The 18,988-nt window shown below is 37.2% G+C and overlaps 2 protein-coding genes and 1 long non-coding RNA gene across 8 annotated transcripts in view; 2 read left to right on the forward strand and 1 right to left on the reverse strand.

The window, feature by feature from the left end:
- Positions 1 to 1,369: 1,369 nt before the first annotated feature.
- On the forward strand, positions 1,370 to 8,802 carry LOC109546626 (cyclin-dependent kinase 12). Of its 6 annotated transcripts, none has more exons than XM_019917643.2 (19): positions 1,370 to 1,692; positions 2,019 to 2,408; positions 3,672 to 3,965; positions 4,017 to 4,142; positions 4,221 to 4,250; positions 4,332 to 4,518; positions 4,575 to 4,664; positions 4,726 to 4,860; positions 4,921 to 5,058; positions 5,115 to 5,286; positions 5,343 to 5,516; positions 5,572 to 5,744; positions 5,800 to 5,918; positions 6,031 to 6,261; positions 6,316 to 6,521; positions 6,582 to 6,778; positions 6,832 to 7,036; positions 7,103 to 7,371; positions 7,427 to 8,802. In XM_019917643.2, exons 2-19 carry the CDS (start codon positions 2,078 to 2,080, stop codon positions 7,602 to 7,604), a joined length of 3,255 nt encoding a protein of 1,084 aa, XP_019773202.2. In that variant the 5' UTR covers positions 1,370 to 1,692; positions 2,019 to 2,077; the 3' UTR covers positions 7,605 to 8,802. The 6 variants fall into 6 exon arrangements, with proteins under 6 accessions (XP_019773202.2, XP_019773203.2, XP_019773204.2 ...); XM_019917644.2 differs by having other exon boundaries at positions 4,338 to 4,518; XM_019917645.2 differs by having other exon boundaries at positions 4,029 to 4,142.
- Positions 8,803 to 12,359: 3,557 nt separating this feature from the next.
- Positions 12,360 to 18,988, forward strand: part of LOC109546628 (pancreatic triacylglycerol lipase) — an 8,457-nt gene continuing 1,828 nt past the window's right edge. Inside the window, exons 1-10 of the mRNA XM_019917649.2 lie at positions 12,360 to 12,588; positions 12,644 to 12,750; positions 12,809 to 12,967; positions 13,021 to 13,138; positions 13,198 to 13,328; positions 13,386 to 13,557; positions 16,929 to 17,027; positions 17,080 to 17,186; positions 17,245 to 17,404; positions 17,464 to 17,622. Coding sequence (XP_019773208.1) covers positions 12,468 to 12,588; positions 12,644 to 12,750; positions 12,809 to 12,967; positions 13,021 to 13,138; positions 13,198 to 13,328; positions 13,386 to 13,557; positions 16,929 to 17,027; positions 17,080 to 17,186; positions 17,245 to 17,404; positions 17,464 to 17,622 — 1,333 coding nt within the window. The 5' untranslated portion in view covers positions 12,360 to 12,467. The remainder of the gene's footprint in view (positions 12,589 to 12,643; positions 12,751 to 12,808; positions 12,968 to 13,020; positions 13,139 to 13,197; positions 13,329 to 13,385; positions 13,558 to 16,928; positions 17,028 to 17,079; positions 17,187 to 17,244; positions 17,405 to 17,463; positions 17,623 to 18,988) is intronic.
- LOC125504652 lies at positions 17,914 to 18,982 on the reverse strand. Its single transcript, XR_007281636.1, has 2 exons — positions 18,875 to 18,982; positions 17,914 to 18,811 (listed from the first exon to the last, which is right to left on the reverse strand). It is a non-coding gene; the product is annotated as an uncharacterized LOC125504652 (long non-coding RNA).

Below are 18,988 nucleotides of genomic sequence, written 5' to 3' on the forward strand. Positions count from 1 at the left end.
CCCAAAGACTACTTTCTCGGTAAACTTTTTTGAGTATTTACTAAAGATTTCGGCCCATCATAGACAGTCCTCGGTAGTTTTGTGCAAAAAGGCTGCTCTTGCTCAAGACACTTTAATACTAAAGATTTTTTTGACTGAGGTTTTTATTCGCTGTTTTGTGCAGACTGTAAACAATCTGTAATTCCAGAGTTTTCTCATTTGCGAAGAAGCAAAATACTTGAACAACTTTTCGATTCTTTGATGCCCAAAGACTACTTTCTCGGTAAACTTTTTTTGGGTATTTACTAAAGATTTCGGCCCATCATAGACAGGTCTCTGGAGTTTTGTGCAAAAAGGCTGCTCTTGCTCAACACACTTTAATAATAAAAAAATTTTTGACTGAAGTTTTTATTCACTGTTTTGTGCAGACTGTAAACACTCTTTAATTCCAGGGTTTTCTTATTTGCGAAGAAGCAAAATACTTGAACAACTTTTCGATTCTTTGATGCCCAATGACAACTTTCTCGGTAAACTTTTTTTGGGTATTTACTAAAGATTTCGGCCCTTCATAGACGATCCACGGGAGTTTTCTGCAAAAAGGCTGCTCTTGCTCAACACGCTTTAATACTAAATATTTTTTTGACTGAGGTTTTTATTCCCTGTTTTGTGCAGACTGTAAACAATCTGTAATTCCAGGGTTTTCTTATTTGCGAAGAAGGCAATACTTGAACAATTTTTCGATTATTTGATGCCCAAAGACTACTTTCCCGTCCTAGAAATCGTCCAAAAATCAGTTTTTTGTCCACTTCAAATCAAATGCGCTATTTTTCCTAAAAATTCACATGTTTCAAAAGATTACAAGTAGGACATTGAAACTAACGATAAATCACGAACAGTTGAATTTATAAAGACAAAGTTTCATAAATATGGTGCAAATTCTTAATTTTTGTGAGTTGGGCTAAAACTGGAGTTTTAAGCAAATTTTTAATTAATTAATTGAACAAATTTATCGTAAAATCTATGCCAGATTATGTGAGTAAAACGCACAAAAGCTTCTTAAATGCTATAGAAAAGTTGCAGGATCCGTCCACAGAACATCCCCCTCGGGGATGTTGTCCTTGTCTGGCCATCTAGGGATCAAATTGGAAACAGTAATTGCTGACAAATGCCCCTGTTGCCGTTAGGCCGATTTCATCAAGGAGCCCCAAAAGATCAGTGCAACTTTTCCTATTGCTGATAACATAACTAACTTAACTCCTCTCCTATCGCACGCTTCGGGAGCTGATAATTTTTTTTGCTCACAAGCTCATATTAATTCTAGCAATTAGCCAATATAAGAGCTTTTAACACAATTTCCTTAGAGCTTCAGGATAATTTTTGTGCTATTAGCGGCAACGCCGCCCGGATACGTTCGTCTCGGCTCTCGGCAAATACGAGGCAAACGAGGATACAAAAATGGCGTTTTGTATGGATCGCTAGAGAATAAAAATCTAAATAAATCTTTATGACCTATGAAACATCTATAGATGTACATGTTGAAATAAAGCTCAATTAGTCAAAGACAATTCTAAACGGAATAAATTCACGTGAAAAGAGGCCTTAGACAAGAAGTCCCAAGCAGGCTTGTCCCAAGTAAAAAGGTGACTCCAGTTGAGTGTTGTGTTGTATTAGTGAGTTGGTTAAGGAGCAGCCACATCGGGAGTTGAAATTGAGGTAAGAACTGATTGTTTCCACTCCAACAAACTATTGAAAATTAGGAGAAATTGCGATTTCCATCAGACCCACCCTTTCATCACGAACTATTCATCGCCATTTTATTTTTATTGACATGGTCGAAAATGTCAACATCACTTTTCTACTGCAAGCCCTCACATTTACTCCTCAAATCTACACGTGAGACTATCCAGGGGCTTCAAAATAAACATTCCCCCTAATCTCAAATCAGACCATTCGCCCCCAACTCTCGTCTCCGCGCGTGCATGTTTAGGTTAGCCAGACTTAACCTCATTCTGTGACACTGCATTTTGGCATTTGTCTAGGAGCCCTTCCAAAGGAATGCCAGCTATTATGAGCTGCACGGGGCCACAGACGTTGTAAAATGGATAGTCGTCGACATGGAAAGTCTGAGAAAACGAAAAAATCGAAAAAGCGCAAAATTAGAGATGGTGTTGCTACCTCGGTAACAGCTAAGCCTCTTGTAGAATATTCGGATGTAAGCTCGGAAGATTTGTCCGAACCCGAAGCCGGTGAGATACAGAGTGGTGAGGAAGCCGGCGAAGCGGTGAGCAATACAGAAGAAGGAGAAGTTGGGGACTTTGTAGACTTCACGGAGGAACAATATTCAACTGCCATGCACAGGGAACACCGTAGAACATACATGGAGGAAATGTATTTGGCCAGATCTACAGCGATGCTCATGCGGTCCCCAGGTATGTCTAAGCCGTTTATGGAGCTCTATCTGTTGTAGTAATTGGAAAAATCGGTCTTAGCCTTTAGCATATATATAGAGCCGGTCGAGCTGCAAAGCTCTAGTTGCTATTGCGGAACAGAGCTCTAAAATGCTCTCTTATTTATATAAAACATCATTCTAGGAATATTTCAAGTTTTCATCCAAAATTACTAAATTTAAGCGGGTTTTGTAAACCGCTTGTAGTCTTTGGTTTACATTTAGAGAACCCGTCGAGCTGCCAAGCTCTAGTTGCTATTACTGAATGGAGCCCTAAAATAGGCTCGTTTTTATATCAAACGTAATATTAGGAATGTTCCCAGTTTTCACGCAAAATGAGAAAATTCAAAATTATTGCGGGTTTTACAAACCGCTCTTAGTTTTTCGCTCGTATTGAAGAAACCGGTCGACCTGCAAAGCTCTAGTTGCCATTGCGGGATAGAGCCCTAAAATTCGCTCTTTATTATATAAATCAAGTTAGAATCGTTTCTAGTTTTCACGAAAAATGCGAAACTTCAAAATGAATGCGGGTTTTAAGAACCGCTCTTAGACTTGGGCTCATATTTAGAGAACCAGGTGAGCTGGAGAGCTCCAATTTTATTTGAAGGATAGAGCTCTAAAATGCGCTCTTTTCAATATAAATAGTAATTTAGGAATGTTTCTAGTTTTGAAGCAAAATGTGAAAATTTAAAATTATTGCGGGGTTTTAAAATCGCTCTTAGTTTCTGGCTCATATTTAGAGAACCGGGCGAGCAGCAAAGCTCTAGTTGTCATTGCGGGATAGAGCCTTAAATTGTACATTTTTTCCTACCAAAGATCATTTTAGAAATATTTCTGGTTTTCACGCAAAATTCCAAAATTCAATATTTAACCGGATTCGGGAAGCTGCTCTTTGTTTTGTACTCATATTTAGAGAACCGATCGAGCTTCCAAGGTCTAGTTGCTGCTGCTGAATAGAACCCTAAAATGTTATCTTTTTTATATGAAATTTCAACGCAGTAATGTTTCTAGTTTTAATGCAAAATGCTAAAATTCAGAATTTAAGCGGGTTTTGTTAACCACTCGTACTATTTGACGCACATTTAGAGAACATACGCTGCAAAGCTTTAGTTGCCATTGCGGATTAGAGCTCCAAAATGCGATCTTTTTGTATAAAACATCATCTTAAGAATGTTTCTAGTGTTCAGAGAAAATGCGGAAATTCACGATTAACGCGTGTTTTAAAAAACGCTCTTATCTATATTAGGTCGTCGTCATCGATTAGAGCCATTATTAATGCCACGTTCACCGACTCCTCCAATGCTAATAACATCAAGGGAACGACATCTATCTGCTTCAGAATCTTCAAAGTCTAGCGAACTAAGGCGAAGAATAGTCGAAGTGATATCTCCTTATCAGATTGAAGATTTTCAAACTGTGGAGAAGAGGAAAAAGAAGCGGAAAGATAAAAAACACAAGAAGCGGGAGAGTAAAAAGGCCAAAAAGAAAAAAAAGAAAAAAAAATCTAAAAGCAGTTCAGAGGAGAGTGACAGCGAATCAGGTTGGTACATTAATTCTTTGTTTTGACAACTGGCTCACTTGACTGGATTAGATGTTCTTATAGTTGAATCACCAGAGAGCAGCCCAAAAACGCCGCCGAAAATTGTGCCGCAAAGGCCGAGAGAAGCAGAGGTGATTGATGACTGGGAAGCTGCAGAGAATAGCTCGCAAGTTGAAGGTAAAACTCTTTCAATTAACATATTAACCGGAATTAAATAAATCGTGTTTAATTCCCATTACTTCCTTGCAATCTCAGACTATTATGGAATGGTTACTGATAGCCCAGGTAATAAATATTTGCAGACAACTCGAAAAATCAACTTTTGAAAAAACAACTTTGAATCATGTAGAAGTGATAATCCTTCAGTTCTAGATACCAAAATTGACCCTGGTGCATGTTCACCAGTATCGAACGACAGTCATATTGCGTCACCTGAAGCCGTTTCTCCTCCCTCTGCAACACCTCCTTTGCGTGTTTATAGAGATTATCACACGGATTACTCAAGAGACACCGCTCATACACCTCCACCTGTACATCCACACCATTCTAGCAGGTAATAGTTTAGTTCGTTTTTAACTTCTTTATTTTATTGAAAAAAAAATCTTCCAGGCCTCTATCTAATCACAGCATTACAATAGTGAGGGAACTGAGCCCGCAGATGGTTGTTGACGATTATACGCGACATTCACCTGTTCCAAGGTAAGTTTTTACAACGGCTGAAAAATCGGTAACAAGTAAGCCAACGGCGCCCATTTTCTAGAACATTCACTCCCGATGTACTTCACAGCAATCACAAACATAGGTCGATATCGCCTAATAGTAAACGGCGGAGGGAGGCACATAGAAAACACAAGCGAGATAAAGAAAAGGCCAGAGAAAAAATGGCCCTCTCAAGGTAATATCCGGACGGTCTCAAAGTTTAACATTTCTGTTAATCCATTCGATAATTATTCAGAAACCGCAGCCCTGTAGCTATGAAAAGATCTAGATCGCCTAGTTATAGTAGAAGCAAGCATTATAGTCCATCACCTAGTAGAAATTCTAGAAGCAAAAGACATAAATCCAGGAGTCCCAGGAGAGATAAAAGCCCAAGGTATTTCTTTTTGAAAGTCATTTAAAGCGTGTCTACAAATTCAAGAAACTTTTCAGGCATCGTCATCGAAGCCCCTCACCTCATTCGATAAGAGCGTCCCAATTATCGAACAAAATTACAGACACAAGTCTTTTTGCCGAGTTGGTTAAAGACCGACACAAGCGAGAGCAAGAACTGAAAAAACTAGAACAGAACATGAAGTCGGAAAAGGCAGCTAAAGCTAATATAGTAAGTCACTGTTCTATGCCAGTTTAACACGAAGTACCAATATAAAAATTTTTCAGAGTTCGGAAGTGTATGATGTGGATGACGACGTGGATAGTAAGCCTGAAAACGACTACTCAAACACGGTTTCCATACCTATGGACATTGACGATATTCCAATTCCGGATGCTTCGCCCAAAACCGTACCAAAAACTAACGACGTAGTGGCTACAAACAGTAGGAGCACCGAACAGGTAGTATTTTCCAAGGGTGTTTATTGAAACCGTTTAAAACTGAAACTGTTTACAGCAAAACAACTCCACTGTTGCGCCACCGGTTAAACCATTGCAACCTGCCGCACCTCTACCAGTTGTCAGGCCACCGATGCCGCAACATGTACCTGCAAAACCGAATCACTTTTTCAAGATTAAGCCTAAGAGTATTACGAAACTACCCATGCCTCCAGGAATGGACGAAACAGAGTGAGTGATTTTTTAAGCTTTTTTAAAAATTTGCTAAGCCTTTTGGTTGTTACAGGCTGGAAGCTATTGAATCGCCCCCTAGTAGCCCATCGCCTCCAATACCCTCACCAAAGAAAGAAAAAACACCTCCCTTGAGTACCAGGAAGAGTGTTAAAGACCTACCAATGCCACCAGGTTAGTAGATTTTTTTCGCAAAAAAAAAGGGCCGTTTAAATACCAACAATCAAAATTCATGATGTGTTTATCACACTTCAATTTTTTGTATGTAATTTTTCTGAATTTGCAGTTGTACCGGGAACGGATGAGCTCAGCGGTGATGACGATGAAAACACATCTACGCCTCCAAGAATTGTACCAATGAATAAATTGGAGAAGTTCAAACCTAATTCAAAGGCCAAATTCGTGAAGCGTCCCAGAATACTCAGGAGACGGACGTCTCGAAACTTCCAAATGAGTGGCAAAGATTGGGGTGAACGGTGCGTTGATATGTTCGAGGTGATCGCGCAGATCGGAGAAGGTAATTGACAATAGGAAGCAAAAATTTGAACCTTTGAAAATTTCGTATCTCCAGGAACATACGGCCAAGTGTACAAAGCGAAAGACGTCCACGCAAACGAACTGGTAGCATTGAAAAAGGTGCGGTTGGAAAACGAGAAAGAAGGTTTTCCGATTACGGCCGTTCGCGAGATTAAGATTTTGCGGCAACTCAATCACAAGAACATTGTGAACCTACGCGAAATTGTAACAGACAAACAAGATGCTATTGACTTCAGGAAGGTAATTTCCGCTGCCCTTAATTCATCATTCACTTTGTACAACTCTACTTTATTGTTGCAGGAAAAAGGATCATTTTACTTAGTTTTTGAGTATATGGATCATGACTTGATGGGCTTGTTGGAATCCGGAATGGTGGATTTTAATGAAATGAATAATGCCTGCATCATGAAGCAGTTGTTGGACGGGCTGAACTACTGCCATAAAAAGAACTTCCTGCACCGCGATATCAAGTGCAGCAACATTTTAATGAACAACAAGTAGGAAACGATCTGGTGGGCAAATTTTCTTAAATAATTGGAATCGTTTAAAGGGGCGAAGTAAAACTTGCGGACTTTGGATTAGCCCGCTTGTACAACGCTGAAGATCGACAGCGCCCATATACTAATAAAGTAATCACTTTATGGTATCGACCTCCGGAGCTGCTGCTTGGGGAGGAAAGATATGGCCCCGCAATCGATATTTGGAGTTGTGGGTGCATTCTGGGGGAACTGTTTCTTAAAAAGCCGCTATTTCAGGTAAGAAACTGCTTGAGAAACTATTGCTGAAAGTTAAGAAAAGTTACACTGCTTTTTTACTTACAGGCGAACGCGGAAATGGCCCAATTAGATCGGATATCGAAAGTATGCGGAACACCTACGCCTGCGGTTTGGCCTTCTGTAATTAAATTGCCCCTTTTCCATGCCTTAAAGCCGAACAAGTTGCACAGGCGAAAGCTGAGAGAGGATTTCGTATTTATGCCCACTCCCGCTTTAGATCTATTGGACAAAATGCTAGAGCTGGATCCCGATCGCCGGATAACTGCTGAAGATGCTTTGAAAAGTTCATGGTTAAAGACGATCAATCCCGATCAGTAAGTTTGCCTTTTCTCGTTGCGTATCAGTGTTTTAATGGTTTGGCGTTTTCAGGATTCAAGCTCCAGAACTGCCTACGTGGCAAGACTGTCACGAGCTGTGGAGCAAGAAACGCAAGCGTCAAATACGCGAACAGCAAGAGAGCATCCTTAATCTGCCTCCTGGTAAACCACCTTTGGTGTCGCGAACGGACAAGACGGGAGAAAAAGGAGAGGAGAACGAAGGCGGGTGAGTTGCGCAGCAATATCAAAGGCCTGTCTTGTTCCTAGGATGCATTATGTCTAAAATATGTGCAGACACATGCATGATTTGTGATATGGTTACCTCCTTGTGGTAATCCGGAGTAATAATATTAAATCAGGTGGGCCTCAGCTTGATCTAATGTTAAAATCTAAATATTTATCCTATACAGGGCCTTCTGTTTTTTTTTGTTATGATACATTGTGAAAACTAGTCGTTTTATTGATTTTATGTGGGATATGGAGGGATTTGAAGTAAAGTGCCTAAAGGTAGCAAGTATATTTGATTTTTGCTTCAACTGAGAGAATTGCGGAAAAACGTTATCGCTGATTGTTTCTATTTGGCGGATATTGCGATTTCTCAGGTTTAATTCTTTACAACTTAGTCACTCCGTCCTTTGTTACAACAATACAATTTATGTTCCTCTCGACATATTAAGCATTTTTTAAATTAATTTCAATGAAAGTAAATTTTAATAATAAACTATAACGAAACACATTACTTTGCACTATTAAAGGTCACGAAAACACGTACTCCGTACTAGTGTTTTTAATTTTTTATTGTTTCTTCTCGCGCTTTCTTATTGGTTCCTTCTATTTATCACAAAAAATCAGATTCGCTGATTGACAGTAGTATTGAATAGATTCCTTATTTGGGAAATGCTAGTAGTCGATGGTGCGGCAAAAATAAAATAATTATTATCCCAAATATGGCCTGGAAGTCGGGGGAATTTGTTGGTGTATGTACATATTAAATTGTGAATAATTAGGGTACGTTAATTAAATTGTCTAATTAGATATTTATTGTTTTTCCCGTGCAGTAAATTGTTAAGTCTATTCAATTCTATTATATAGTAAGCAATATTTTTATAAAGGGGTTATTTAGTACACTTTAATATCCTGGAACGTTTTAGTTGAAATGTTATGGCTTTTATTTTCCCTAAAATTACTGTTTTGGTTCGACATTCCCATTATTTGAATTGTGAATTGTGTTGTGTGAACACTGAAGTAAATTAACTGTTCGCAACGTTTCAACCAAGCATATAAATCAAATTGTACATTTTGTAATAACACACCGTAGTATGTAAATATGTGTAAGTTATAGTTGTAAGAGCCAATAAATATTGTTTAATTTGTAGAATTACATTTTTCTTTATGTTTTTTCAAGAATAAACGGGACTATTTATTTTCTTTTTGTGTTTTTTCTGTTAAGTTTTATGTTGGTGTTTCCCAATGTTGGGTGTTGGGTCCCTATCACAGATTGTTCATAAGGTAAGGAAAACTATGGTCTTCGAGGGACAAGTGAAATAAACAACCGAAACTTACCGTTGAAGCATGCATGTTTTCGTTTCACGATAGCGATTTTGTCCGTTCTCCACTTGTCCAATCTAATGTTGTTTCAGTTCCTCAAAAACCCTCCAAATTGGTGCTTATGATGCATTTGTCGTGTCGTATGCGCTGTCTACGGCAATTGTAACCGGTAAACTTTGCGGACCTCCTCTTGGGTTAATAGGTACAGCAACATTTGGATCTGAAGATGCAGATGAGTATTTCATATTAATTAATTGAGGTTTTTAGAAGTAGCCACTGCATCAAGTCGCAGGCAACTGCAAGATGGCAATGTATTGCAGAGCTTCTTACTTCGGCTGCTCCAGAACGTGAGCCAAATTATTGTGGATAAAAAACCCGTGCCATTTTCCTTAATGATGTGTTTCTGCGCTCTAAAACCGGACGAGGTATTTAATCAGGTTTGTCTAGATAAATTAGTGTTGTCTGGTTGGGAGTTGCAGGATGAAGCTGCGTTTGTACGGCCGTTGGAAGTGCTTCTTGGCGAATTACATTTAATAAGCCAAAGCAATCCGAATGCCGTCCATTTGATGTCTTTTAACTTTGAGGGTGAGGAACTTTTATTGTTATCCACATTCCTTAAGCTTTAATCCCGCTCTGGGTTAATTGCTATAATGCTATGTGTTATATCTCAGTAACAAAACTCAAACTGCTGATTCCACCTTGTTTGAAGAAAAATCTACAAGGGGAAATGGAATACAGAATCTTTGAAAATGCTGTACTTGATCCAAGGATGCACAATATAATTGATGGACTTAAAACTACGAAGATCACAACCATACTGTTTTTTGGGAAAACTTGCTAAGACCGGGTGTCTTGAAAGCTCATGCAATGACTTCTTTTTCCTCTATATGAAAATCCTTGGCTTTTGTCCTAGCAGGAAACAAGTACCCATATTTAGATTAGAAAATATTTTATTAACATTTAGTCTGATTTATTTTCCTGACTGTGTGTACTTGTTATGATATTCTTATCTTTCCTGGGTCTCAATCAAAGTGTGAAGTAAAAATTTTGAAACATCGTTTATTTCGTTAAGTTTCGGCGAGGTAACAGCGCCATCATCAGATTTAAAATTTACACAAACTCATGATAGGTAAAAATCAACGTCCTTTTAGGTCTTTGCCTTCTTGAATGTAAATGTAATGAAGTAATGTGTTGCGTAAAAGGACGTTGATTGTTACCAATCATCAGTGTGTGTAAATTTTAAATCTGATGATGGCGCTGTTGTCTCGCCGAAACTTAACGAAATAAACGATGTTTCAAAATTTTTACTTCACACTTTGACTGAGACCCAGGAAAGATAAGAATATCATAATTATCATTTAGTACTTAAAAACTGGTTAAAAGTGGTTGGACGAGACAAATTTTGGTTGAGTGCTCGCCCAACCTCGCCCACTCCTAGCGCCGCCACTGGTTTTCTTGTCCTCTCATGCAGCTCTTTTTCTTCCTACGGTCTTCCTTTCCTATTATTTCTTGTTCTGTCTCAATAATGTTGTTTTTGTGCTTTCGATTTTTATTCTCTCCATTTTTTTCTGGTTTGTGTTTTTTGATCCATATTAATGTGTTTAAATTTTATTTGTGTGCTGCAGAAAAAAATCTCGGAGTGTCATTCAACACGGATAGAATCTGCAGATCCTTATTGGAGCTCTTTCGCCAATTCAGCTTATACGACGGTTACAATGTAATTAAACAGCACCTAAGGACGACCAATTTTTCCTAGCTTGTCACTTAATTGTTTTATTTTGTATAAACATTAGTGTATTAATCTGGTCAATCAGACCGGTTGATTTCAAAACTTAACAATGTATGTACAGGGTGTTTTCTCATAAGTTGACCCCCTTCTAGATTGTTTACTTCGAAAAAATTGTGAAAGTGACCATAACAAAAGTTGTTTATTTTAACTCAATTTTTTTAAATGTGACTAAAATAAAAATATGAAACACGGAAATGTCAAAATTTGAAAATCGTGATTTCAGAAATATATATTTACCTAGCAGCAAGCAAAAGTGGCCTGAAATGACACAAAAACTATAGAAAGATAACATAACGGAATTGATTGCTCTTATAAATGTCTAAACAAATAAATAAATAAAACAAAATCATTAAAGTCGCGGATTTTGTATATGACCTCCGTTTAACGCTAGACATGCTCTATAATCTACTTGAATTTTACCGATAACGTTTTGAATATATTGGTTATGATTAATATTAATATCCTAAAATGCATCCACTATAGGTAAAGTATACAGGGTGTCCCGTAAGCACATGGTCAAAAGGGTACTGCGATATTCTTTGGATTAAAAGAATCTGACCTGTCCTAACTTTTATTAACAAAAAACGCCTGGCTCCTCTGCTATCAAGTTCAAATCAAAGTTCTTCCAAAAAATTATCTTTTTTGAAAAATCGGAAGAATGGTACGATGTATTTTAGTGAAACTCGCTGTGAATTTTATATATACATGTATATACAGGGTGTCCCGTAAGCTCGTAATGTCCCGTAATGCCTAACATTGTTAAGTGGCAAGGAAACAAAAATATTTTTTTTAGGTCAGATCGTCTTCTATTGGTCCAAAGAATATCGCAGTACTCTTTTGATCATGAGCTTACGGGACACCCTGTATATATATATATTTTATGTATATAATATTTTGCAAATGCAAAAATGTGCCTGCTACATAAGAACAAATTCACAGCGAGTTTCACTAAAATACATCGTACCATTGTCCTGATATTTCAAAAAAGATATTTTTTGGAAGAACTTTGACCATCAATAACAGAGGAGCCAGGCATTTTCTGTTAATAAAAGTTAGGTCAGATCGTCTTCTTTTGATGCAAATAATATCGCAGTACCCTTTTGATCATGTGCTTACGGGACATTCTGTATATTTTTAAAATCAGGAATAAAATCCTATTCGAATGGCTAAACATATATAGGGTGTTTGATTTTAAAAAATGACTGTCACAGTTTGATAGTTCCGTGTTTAATATTTTTATTTTAAATTCATATTTAAAAAATTTGAGCAGAACTTTCGTCTTGGTCACTCACAATTTTTTTGAAACGTAACATGCTTTATAACATTTTTTATACCTACTGTGATTAAGCACCATATATGGTTTTGCTGCATTAAAAATTTAATTGAAACTCTTCAAGTGGTTGTGTTTTTTACCCAAATTCGTGTTAGATCTGAAAAATTGCATAAACTTATCTTATGGATGAGATGGATCCAGCGCGCTAATTCATCAATTATTGTCGGGTATTGATGCAGAGGTAACTACAATCAACACTAGATTGCTAGTTGTAAATCGATGATACACACTTTTATTCTGGCCATTTTCGTCTTTGAAGACCCAGATGACCTCTAGACTTTGGCCATTAAGATAAGAAAGAAATGCGTTCACGTCAACTGTTTACTTATCAAGAATTGACAAATTTTCAATTGATTGTGAGTCTTGCACGGGCTTTTTACACGACTTTATCTCGCAATCGGAAGGCTTTTGGCCCGCAAAATAATGGTGACTGTGGTGCCTCAGAATGGATCAATTATATTCCACACGCTTATGTATGTATTAAATCAAAGTATTGTGCAGGATGAAAGTTCCTATAGTTATTACTACATGCGGATCGGAAAGGGTGAGTTCCACATTATTGGCCTAGTTTGGTTGGAGTGTTAATTAATTTTTCAAAGAATCCAACACACGAAAATGCTATGGGATTTATGGGTGTTTTGAATTGTCGCCCCCATGGACTTCCGAAAATAGACCTGTGTCGTATTTCCCGAATGCATTAGACGATGTAAGTGTCTTCCTTCACTTAAAGAAAGTGGTTTAAATGTGTATTCTTTACACGGCAGATTGAGCCCAATTACCTCCTTTACACCCGGAAAAATCGGATAAAGTACAGCTTGATAGATCTAAATGCGTTTGACTATGTGGCCAATTCCGGCATCGATCCACATAAGCCTATTTTCCTTATAACACACGGATATATGGAGGGCGGAGTTATAGATTGGGTAGATATTGGACGGTTCCTGATCAACTGGATTATAATTGCGAGCGTTTGCAGATTTACAAAGTAACTCAACAACTTTTGGATTTAGAGGACTGCAGCGTGCTGGTAATCGACTGGCATGGAGGCTCCAGTCCGCCTTATGCTCAAGCTGTGGCAAATATTAGACTAATTGGTAAAACCCCCAAATTCGCATTTTTGAGGGCTGCATTTAAATTGCCTCCCTCGATTTAGGCTCAATGACTGCGCATTTATTACACGACATTGCCCAGTACATTCCTGACCAGAATTTGGACCGTGTCCACTGCATCGGACACTCTTTAGGTGCCCACATGTGCGGGTACGTCGGATATACACTTCAGGACGTGAGTGATTTTAATCCCCTCGCACATTAGGGCGACATTAACCACCTTTTGGTGTAGGAGTTTCATTTAACGATGGGTAGAATTAGTGGGCTGGATCCAGCGCAGCCCCATTTTGCAAAGGCGGCGCGCCCCGTTCGGCTGGACAGGAGTGCCGCTAAATACGTGGACGTTATTCATACCGATGCCAATCAGTTTATTACAGGCAGTTTGGGTATAATTGAAAGTATAGGTAATTGCTCATTAATATTCTGGAGGTTTTCCAGTTCAGTTTAAAGGGTTTAAAGGGCAAATTCTACACAGTGCAGCACATACAAATTTTTGTTGCTCTCAAAGAAAACTTACGCTGGTATGTAAAAATAACAGCTTACAAATTCAAATTTTTTGGAAGAAAAAGCCACTATAGAATTCCTATAGAATCTATTCAGTGCTAAACGCGTCATTAAAGAAGATTGCTTTCATAGTTTATAGCAAAGCACTTCTATCTATAGAATCTATTCAGTGCTAAACGCGTCATTAAAGAAGAAGATTGCTTTCATAGTTTATAGCAAAGCACTTTGTTTTATTTAGTTTGTTTGTTGAGTTTTTGGTGCTTTCAACAGGCAAAATCCACCCAATGGGAAATCTGGGTCAATTTCCATTGAAAGGGCGAGTTAAAAAATGTCCCAGCTTTTCCTAGTAGCCAGAATTTTCTCCAGTTTCCTGTTAGCAGTCGCGAACAACACGGTTTTTCATTCCTCTGCAAGCCGTCGCTTTTTCTCTGATTTGCGGATTATTATTGCGAAAGTGATCATAAATTTCTAAAATTAAATACGATTCCTTATGCACAATTAGCTATAATTTATGTTCCAGCTTCAAATACACTTGAAACTTATTTAGCCACATTTTTCTCTGGACTTTTCGGTCTTCTAAAGGGTTTTAAGCCCCGATGGTTGACTGCATTTTCCCGAATGTTCTGAGCTTTAGGGAAATATTTTTTTAACAAAAGTTAATTTTTTTTTGTTACTTCGGAAAGCACCCAAGCAGAATTTTTTTGCTTCGCTTTCCACCTTAAAGTTTTGGTCTTCTCCACCTTAAGGTTTTGGTCTTCTCCACTTAAAGAAATTGATAAATAATGTACTTGAAAAATATACTCGTTTACTGAAGACTTACTTTCTTGTTCTTCTTATTTTTTAGGCATTGGTCAATTTTCTTTTGGAATTTCTTACGATCCTCAACTGCCCACCGCTTTTCAATTATTTTTTAATTCTTATCGTTCTTTTTTCATCTTTTCTTCATTGGTTTTCAAAACCCGCATTTATTTTAACGCATTTTGCCCCAAAACCAGAAATGATCATAAATTGATGGTTTATATAATAAAGAGCGATAACTTAGGGCTCTATCCTGTACTGACCACTAGAGTTCTGCGGCTCTACCGGTTCTCTAAATATGAGCCAAAAACTAAGAGCGATTTGAAAAACCCGCAATAGTTTTAAATTACCTCATTTTTCTACAAAACTAGAAACATTCCTAAATTGACATTTTATATCGAAAAGAGCGCATTTTAGAGCTCTATCCTGAAAACATAAATGGAGCTTTCCAGCTCACCTGGTTCTCTAAATATGAGCCCAAATCTAAGAGCGGTTCTCAAAACCCGCATTTATTGAGAATTTTCGAATTTTGCGTGAAAAATAGAAACGATCCTAAATTGGTGGTTTGTATAATAAAGAGCTCTTCTTAGAGCTCTATCCTGCACTAGCCACTAAAGTTCTGCGGCTCCACCGGTTCTCTAAATATGAGCCAAAAGAGAAGAGCGATTTTAAAAACCCGCAATCATTTCAAATTTTCTCATTTTGCTTCAAAACTAGAAACATTTCTAAATTAATATTTTATATCGAAAATAGCGCATTATTAGAGAGAGCTCTATTCGACGAACATAAATGGAGCTTTCCAGCTCACCTGGTTCTCTAAATATGAGCCCAAGTCTAAGAGCGATTCTCTAAACCCGCATTTATGTTGATTTTTCGCATTTGGCGTGAAAACTAGAAACATTTTTTGGTTTGGTAGACAAAAATGCGCTTTGTAGGCATATTTTTTATACTGGCAACTAGAGCTTTGCAGCTCTGCCGGTTCTTTAAATATTTTTGAATTTCATTTCGAAGATGGTATTTTGTTTTTAATGGTACCGATTTAAATCATTTTCTGCTTCCACTCTTCGGACGACATCGATGTTACATTTTCTTCTCAAGTTTCATGAATCTGCAACACAATTCGCTATTTTTCACCCAAAGTCGTTTTGAATGAAAATAGTCCCATCTTATTCCGTGTTTTTTTTTTAAGTTGACGCATTCAAGCAAAAGTGATTGATCCTAAAAAAATATTGCTGTTTTTAAAGCTGAGAAATGGTCGATAGATGTTTTGTGCATTTGACTAATATAAAGTTGAATTTCTTCTATGACTTGAAGAGAAGATCGTCCCAAATTTTATGGAAAATCCTCATACAGGTTTGAATTGACTTGAAAATGGAATGCGTTTGTGAGCGTTTTATTTGCTTATTCAAAGTATCGTTTCCATGTCGTTTGTTTCTTATTAGTTATCATTATATAGTAACGTTTTCAATACTTTGTTGCTTGCATCTTGTTTGCTTGTACTTGCTTTTAGCTGGTTGCAATTACTCAATTTTATTTTTACCTTGTACTACTGAAAGTTCCTAATTTGCTGTTATTTTTCCTTTCATTTGATTGACTGATTTTTTGTTTTTATTTGTTATTTATAAAATTGTTCTGTTTCCTATGTTCATTTTGAGACTGTGCAGATATTCGGTGCTTCCGCTTTCTGATATTTCAGTTTTGACTCTATTCTCTGCCTGAATTCGAATTTGTTATTCGATTTATTTGGAGTTTTCGATTTCGAATAATTTATATTTGGCGGTTTCTCCTGCTTTGTTTATTTATGGCTGTTTATGACTCGCAAGTGAATACAGAGAATCCTTATCACACCAAAATTTGTTCATGCGCTCACTGAAGAGAACGACGACTAGCAATTAGAGCTTTGCGAAAAAAATATTCAACCGCTTCTTAACAAGAGATTTTCACAAAGTTCACGATTGCTCAAGAATATCGGCAATTTTATTGAAATCGTTTTTTATTCTCAAAACCTCTCTTTTCATTTGCCGTTTAATGGAGCCTTTTAGAAAAGCAATAAACAACAATCTAGGAAATAGCAACAAATGAAACGAAGTAATTTGCTCAGAAAACTGCCTTAAACGTTCCTGCCTAGACTTTAATTGTGAACCATCACTGCAAATCATAATTTTTTTGATCTATGAATCGAAAATTATTGAAGGCGAACTTATATTGAACCAAAATTGATGCAAAGATCAGGCAGAATCAAAAACTTGTAGTTTTCCATTTAAAATTTGAATTTCTGGCGTGGTTTATTGCGAGTTTTAGTGACCACCAATTTACCCACTCACTCATCAAATCTTTTCATTTGGTTCAAAAAATACGGATGGCAAATGCATCTGATATGGAATCGAAGTAGAATTTGCCCTTTAATTGAGTGAAAACCGAGAAAATTAGGAAACTCCGAGAAAATTATGTTCTATTCAGGCAAAGTTTTCAGGTCACGTAGATTATTTCCCAAATGGCGGCAGCAACCAACCGGGGTGCGATAAGAGCGTAGTCCAATTTATCAAAGACGAAAAAGGAAGCTTTATGAAAGGTACAAAACATCGATCCGATTTTCCGCTGGAAATTGAAGCGACTTTTTGCAGGTGTTAAAACCTATTTGGCCTGCAGTCACGTGCGCTCCCATCACATTTTCCTGGACAGCATCAATCCGAAGTGCTCCTTTACGTCCGTACAATGCTCATCAATCCAGGTTTAACTCTATTAACTTTTACCTTTTCTCCCTGTACTTCGCTGTTTTTTTATCAAAGGACTTCATCGATGGAAAGTGTTGGAGCTGCGGAAAATACGGAGAAAAATGCCTAAAGTTCGGGTTCCACAGCTACAAGCAGTACGACGCCCTTTATGGCTCTGGAATGAACTACAGTCTCAACCAGTACTTGATTACTGGAAGCTCCAGGCCGTTTTGCAGTTAGTCTGGTTCTGCTGGGTTTTTCCTGCAGGTCCTAATTTTGGAAAATGGTTTTCAGAGGGCCACTATCGGGTGACGGTGAAAGTGTCCGATAGTGAGCAAAGTTTGAGGGATGGAGGCGAAATCGGGCAACTAGCGCTGACTATGCACAGCAGTTCCGATGGACGGGGCCTCAAATCCTCAAAAATTGCCTTCATCAGCGGCTACTATGAGCCAGGTAGGAGCAGGCATAATAAAGCATGCACTGAGCCACAACCCACATAGCAAAATTATATTCCCAGAATATACCTTATATTATATTATTATATTCCTGGGACATACATGAGTTACATTATGAACATTTTATGAATGTCCCAGGAATCTGTCAGAGTTAATACACTGAATGTTCATGGTATGTTCTGGGAATGTACATGGTATGTTCAGTGAATGTACATGTGTATGTTCAGTGAATGTATATGGTATGTTCAGGGAATATACATACATATATGTAACGAAAGAAAAACGATACTTTATTTCCTCTTATTAGTTTATTCACATATTTAAGTATTTACTGATGTGATTTTTCAACTACAAGAGTTACTTGCAACTAATCTAAAACTAATTAAATGGATAATAAATAAATTAAAATATAACTTATAACTACGGACTAAAAATCTAAATTAACATTTTCAGCATTTTTGCCGTTGTCGCAATGATGTGTGACTGTGAGATGAAACACAAACCTTTATCTACAAAACTGCACTTATTATTTTATATTCCTTATATGTTCCCGCTCTGTGGCTTTTGCCCTTTCATTTTGTTCTCGATCAATTAACGTGTTTCGCAATGTGCTCTTAACAAAAATTCTCTAAACAATTACAAATTTTAATATTGGTCACAACAACAAAATACAGTTAATAGTTTTACATTGATAGAAGAGTTTTTTCGTTCATCCACAGATTATTCTATTGTGTAGAAATACAGTTAGGTATAGCAATTTGCATTGATACGTTACTTTCATTTTACTTTTGTTGCTTTCCTTCGATCCAAGAAAACATGCTTCTCGCAAAATAGAAATCAACCAAAATTAAACTGGTAAAAATAAAAAAATACAGATAATAGTTTTATATTAATAGACGAATAATTAGGTTCAGACAACCTTACTTGTCTCTTATGCGAAAATTTTTCGTGTGTGGTTTTTCTCACTGGATCTGCAGATCTGGTGATCGCTAGCATCTTCAATGCTTCAAGTCCACAACAGCGACATTACCTGTAGTATAGAACACGAAATAATAAAATAATCAAATGTATTTAATTTAAACACCAACATACCTTTTGCCGTATTTTATGCGAACATTTTTCGTGTGTGGTTTTCTCACGTGATGCCTAGCGTCTTCAATGCTTCAAATCCAGAACAGCGGTATCACCTGTATATTTAGAACAAGAAATAATAAAATAATCAAATGTATTTAATTTAAACACCAACATACCTTTACATGTTTGCGGGGTTTTAAGTCATAATTATATCGTAATTTCCGTCTTGAAGACACATCATAACACTGAGGCACAAGCACGGTTTTTATATTTTGACTCATATTTATTTT

Source organism: Dendroctonus ponderosae, unplaced genomic scaffold (assembly GCF_020466585.1).
Source record: "Dendroctonus ponderosae isolate FM_Combo_2020 unplaced genomic scaffold, Dpon_F_20191213v2 Dpon_F_20191213_5, whole genome shotgun sequence".
NCBI classification, from domain to species: Eukaryota; Metazoa; Arthropoda; class Insecta; order Coleoptera; family Curculionidae; genus Dendroctonus; species Dendroctonus ponderosae.

Coding starts and splice junctions, on each gene's coding strand:
- LOC109546626 (XM_019917643.2), top strand. CDS start 2,078: ATGGATAGTCGTCGACATGGAAAGTCTGAGAAAACGAAAAAATCGAAA. Junction 4,665..4,725: donor CGACATTCACCTGTTCCAAG/GTAAGTTTTTAC, acceptor CCCATTTTCTAG/AACATTCACTCCCGATGTAC. Junction 5,287..5,342: donor AGGCAGCTAAAGCTAATATA/GTAAGTCACTGT, acceptor AAAATTTTTCAG/AGTTCGGAAGTGTATGATGT.